The sequence below is a fragment of the Cajanus cajan genome, chromosome 3, assembly GCF_000230855.2.
Source record: "Cajanus cajan strain Asha chromosome 3, NIPB_CcT2T_4, whole genome shotgun sequence".
Lineage (NCBI taxonomy): Eukaryota > Viridiplantae > Streptophyta > Magnoliopsida > Fabales > Fabaceae > Cajanus > Cajanus cajan.
Window position 1 is genome coordinate 28,229,274 of NC_138519.1, and position 4,612 is coordinate 28,233,885.

The 4,612-nt window shown below is 37.8% G+C and overlaps 1 protein-coding gene across 1 annotated transcript; it reads right to left on the reverse strand.

Moving 5' to 3' along the window:
- Window positions 1-362: 362 nt before the first annotated feature.
- LOC109791207 (UPF0481 protein At3g47200) lies at window positions 363-3,823 on the reverse strand. Its single transcript, XM_020350474.3, has 2 exons — window positions 2,336-3,823; window positions 363-1,637 (listed from the first exon to the last, which is right to left on the reverse strand). The coding sequence occupies exons 1-2, from the start codon at window positions 3,163-3,165 to the stop codon at window positions 1,085-1,087; spliced, it is 1,383 nt and encodes a 460-aa protein (XP_020206063.1). The 5' UTR covers window positions 3,166-3,823; the 3' UTR covers window positions 363-1,084.
- Window positions 3,824-4,612: the final 789 nt, after the last annotated feature.

The following is a 4,612-nucleotide window of genomic DNA, read 5'->3' on the forward strand; positions in this document are numbered from 1 at the left end:
CACAAGTTTGGTTCAGGTTCCGGAGTTCGGCATTCTGCCGCCGTAACTCGGCTAGCTCCCGGGCGTCGGCTTCTCTTTGCCTGCGTATGGTGTCCATTTCTTCCCGCAACGCGCGGAGGTCGTCTTGTAAATTTGGTTGGGTTTGATCAGTATTCGGCTGGACCTGCTGTATCACGGGTTCCGGTTGAGTTTGGGGCATTCCGTACGGGTAACGCTCTTGGTTAGTCATGGCGGGATTGGCTTCGGTATTAACGTTGTGAGTCGGTTGGGTCATTGTTGATTGTCCTTTGCGGGTCACTACCATATCTCGGTCTCAGTCGTAGAGTTAAGAAAGGGGCTGAAAACGTCTCTTCGGCCCCACGGTGGGCGCCAAATGTTCCTGCGTTAGGATACACACTCCAATTATCCTTGTTGTAGTAGGTCGGGTCTTGGGTCTCGGTCTTCTCGTTCAATCCGGGCGGTCCGAAGCGAGAGGGGGGGGTGCCTGCAAAGACACTCCAACGCTCAAGTAAGTACTCGGCGTAATAAATGCGGTAGGTCAAAAGTAGTTGCGTACCTCTCAGGAGTTCTATTTATAGGTGTTCGTGTTGGGCCGTGATTATGGGTTGGGCCCCGGGAAATTAGGGGACTGATCCGAAATTTATGCTAATTAATTTACTTGTAATTAAGCCTGGTAATGACGTTGACCTTAGCCGACCGTACTGACAAGTTCCGTACGTTCGTGTGGGGTCGGCGGTGTCGGGTACTCGGCGGGTTCGGGTACGCAAAGCGTTCGGATTGCTCGTCCTGTTCGGCACCATACGGTATACAAACAAAGGTCGGTTGAATTGTGAGAAGATATAAATCCTTTGTTTACTTGGAAGAACTCTACAATTTTATAAGTATAAATAGTAGTCATAATACTGTGAGTAAAAATTAATCTCTTATAGATACATTGGGAGATACAACATGACATGAAGAAAAAAAAAATGCATTGCACAAAACACTATAATACATGACATGATAATAACTTATTCAATTGTTATTCCAAAAATTAACTGTAACAAAAACACTTATATTTGCTCGTAGCAATTCTAACAAATAATTAGTTGCTGCTGCGGGCTGAATAAATCGTCTGCATGATGGTGAGAATCAGAAGCACAGTAGCTGCTAGCACTCCCACTAATTTCCACACTGTGGATATATGATCACGTATCAAAATTTTGTACCAGTTTATCCCATAGTAAACAATGATCTGAAAAGCATGTCTGCACAAGTGCCAAATGACTATAGGCAACCATTGCAACGCTGTTGCGACTTTCCTCTCTCGATACATGTTCAACTCTGAACAAATTTCGCCATAGCTCGAATCCATGTGCTCCGCGCCCTTGGATATCGTGAGAAATAGTTTCAGCAAATCTTCTTTGCTCTTCCCTGACTCGTTCACTATAACCTTCTTCTCCTCAAGTAGTTCAATGTCGTGCTTGCAACATATCAAACCTCGGAAGAACAAGGCATACGATGTAAACTTGCATCTGATGCTAATTTTGCTCTGCTCCCACGCAATCAAATTCCTCCACTTCACTTCTGTTGTCTCTTTGATTTGAAGCGTCGGGATTTCCAGCTTGTTATGGTTGAATTTTATGTCAAAGTTGAACCTGTTGTTGAGAACATGTATAAATATTTTTAGTTTGAATAAATAAAGATAATTTAGTTTTTAAGAAGTTTGTATTGTTTTGAATTTTTACAACATTGTTTAGCTTAAAGATAAGAATGTTATTCTTATCATTTAAGTGTAAGATAGCATCAAATTGATTTTAAGATTTCTGGGGTGTGCTGAGGGAGTTTTGGTATCTTTTCCACTAAGGAGAAATTATTAAGTGGTTTCACCCAATATGGCCTCTAATTAAATCTTTAGATAACATGTTATTAATTTCTTCTCATAAATTTAGAAATTTAAATTAATACATGTCTATAGTAATTGACCAGGACTATGGACAAATAGTGATTTTCAACTATCTAATAATTTCCTCCCATTAGTATCTATTTTTAAAAACATGACTAAGATTACACATCTTACACTTGTGTCAACACATTGTTGGTTGTTAGTAAGTGGGACATCAAAAGTCTCAACACATTGGGAGGAATTATCACGATGTCCTAGATTACATTATTCTTAATTAGTCTATACATAAAATATTATTAGATAGTCTAAGATTACTAGGTATCTATGGTCCTAGTCAAAATTGAATATCGAAAAAATAGAAAGATAAAAGATATAATTTAAACATTAAACCACGTTAAAATAACAAGGAATCTACTGCATAAAAAAACAATAAATAAATAAAAATATCACCTGTCTTCCAACTCGATCTTAGAATTAGGTTTTTTTGCTTGAATTACTATTCCCACGGCTCGAAGCCTCGTAGCACACCGCGTGAGTTCTTTCTTGGCTGCTTTTCTCTGGTACTGATCGTGTTCAACGGTGGACAAATGCATCAAGTTAAGTATGTGTGCTCCTCCTCCACCTTCCTTCTGAGGGTATCCAAAAGCTTCCCGCACGAGTTGCACAACGCGGTGATCGTTGTGGATAAGAGTGCCATCAGGGTGAGGAAACACCTTCCTATACAACGACTTGAGAACCACTAAGGGTATTTGATTCTCAAGCATTGTGATGTCGTTCATCACAGCCAACACTTTCTTCTTGTCTTCAAATATTGGATCACCCGAATAACCAGTACTCCTTGATGGGTCGGAAAGTTCAATCATGTAAGAGGCAAGCTTAAAGAGAAACTCCAGCACAAAGCAACCATCCACTATCATTAGTTTAGCCAATTCCTTGGGTTCCAATTCAGTGTTACCTCCATAGCTTGCCCTAACTGCATTATCTATCTGCAGAATTTGGTGGCCACAAGCTTCTATCCGAGACACTCGTCCTTCCCCTTGGTTTCTGTTCCGGTCAAGAAACTCACGCATGTAATGCCACTTGGTCTCTTCCATTAATTGGAGTTGTCTCGTGCTTCCACAGTGGATCGGTCCTATGGAAACCACTTTTGGCTTGAAGGCCTTGTCGTTTTGGTTTCTAAGCTCATCTGGAACGCTTGAAATGCTGCACGCTTGAACTTCGGCATGGTTTAGAGAACCTAACATCACTGTAATGGGAAACATCCAAGATTCGGGTTCCATATTGAAGTACAAAGTTATTAGGATGATGTGGAAGAGATATCTAGAACACGAACTAGTGGACTACGGGAAGGGATGGTTAATGGGGAGAAAACAACGGAGAAAAGAAAAATAAAGCTTTCACCGATTAGAATAATTTTTTAAGAGTGACTTTCTTTGGAGTAGAGTTGACTCTTTAGTTTATAATCTTAATACGAAGACAAATCACTTTTTTATTTTATTTTTATAGTTATAATAATTATATTAATCAATCCCACTAATCCTGAAAGTGATGAAACATTAAAAGTTTGATCGATAATGTAAACAACTCGATCTCCAGCTAATCGTACAAGTTGCAACATTAAAATATTTATTAAACAAGTCTTACAAGTTATCCAACAATTTTATTTTTTTAATGAGGAGTTATTTAACATTAAAAGATTCTTTTGTGTGTGTGAAAACATTAAAATAGTAGACAATGTGAATGTATAAAAGATGAAGGAAAGATCTGAATATAAAAAGGATAATTTTATTTTAAATTATGATACTTTAACATTAAATTAAAGTTGTAATTGGTTATAAGAAAATATGAATATTGTACTTGTTCGGAAAGTATTCATCTAAAGTTTTCGTTCTTTGACCTTGAGTCTTTGGTTTTCAGATTGGCGGTTATACTTGTAAAAAAATTTGAATGCTAAAATTAGTGGGTATTTGAAGTGTATAGTGTTACCTCAAGAATAAGTGTATCTTATGAAGGCTAAATGCATGTGTATATATAAGATAAGAAATGTTACCATTAGTCAAAGAAACATTAAAACGCATTCACGATCTTTTATTATTATATTAACGGTTGGACGTTACTATTTGCTAGACTTAATCCTAAAGTAGTAGTCCTTAATATTCCAAGGACTATTCGGATTGGGAATAGTCTCTGTTGGGCATTCCGATTAGTATTTGGACAATAACCATGATTCTTCCCTTAACAAGTCAATGATGGAAGCTAAGATGTCTTCAGTATGGATTCCAGGACCTATACAATACATGAGCCTCCAAGTCTTAGACTTATTAGGAGAAGAGTTAGTTTAGATGAATAATCTTTCCGACAGGAAAATTTTAATTTTCCTTTCTAAATTTGAATTTATTATTTAAATATGTCATCATTTCAGAACATAGCATTAGGGTCATTTCAGGGGTTTAATGATGGCAATTTTAGTTATTATATAACCTTCTGGAGACATGGTCCTAAAAGGACGTGGGAAGGTGAAGGGACACCTCTTCTCGTTTGTTGATCTTGATTAGTTCTGATAGTTCATAGGGATGCAACACTTCATCATCTACTGGAGCTCTTCAAGCCTATAAATAGTGATGACCCTTATCCTTCACAAAGAATTTCCTATCACCTATACTTTCTGATACACCAAGAACTTCTCATCATCCTGCCTTTTCTAAAGAAACCAAGAGTCGAGTTCCT

What these genes read in the sequence shown, in the direction of transcription:
- LOC109791207 (XM_020350474.3), bottom strand. Translation starts at nt 3,165, where the DNA reads ATGGAACCCGAATCTTGGATGTTTCCCATTACAGTGATGTTAGGTTCT. An exon ending in AAGATCGAGTTGGAAGACAG is followed by an intron (nt 1,638 to 2,335) that starts GTGATATTTTTA and finishes TCTCAACAACAG; the next exon opens with GTTCAACTTTGACATAAAAT.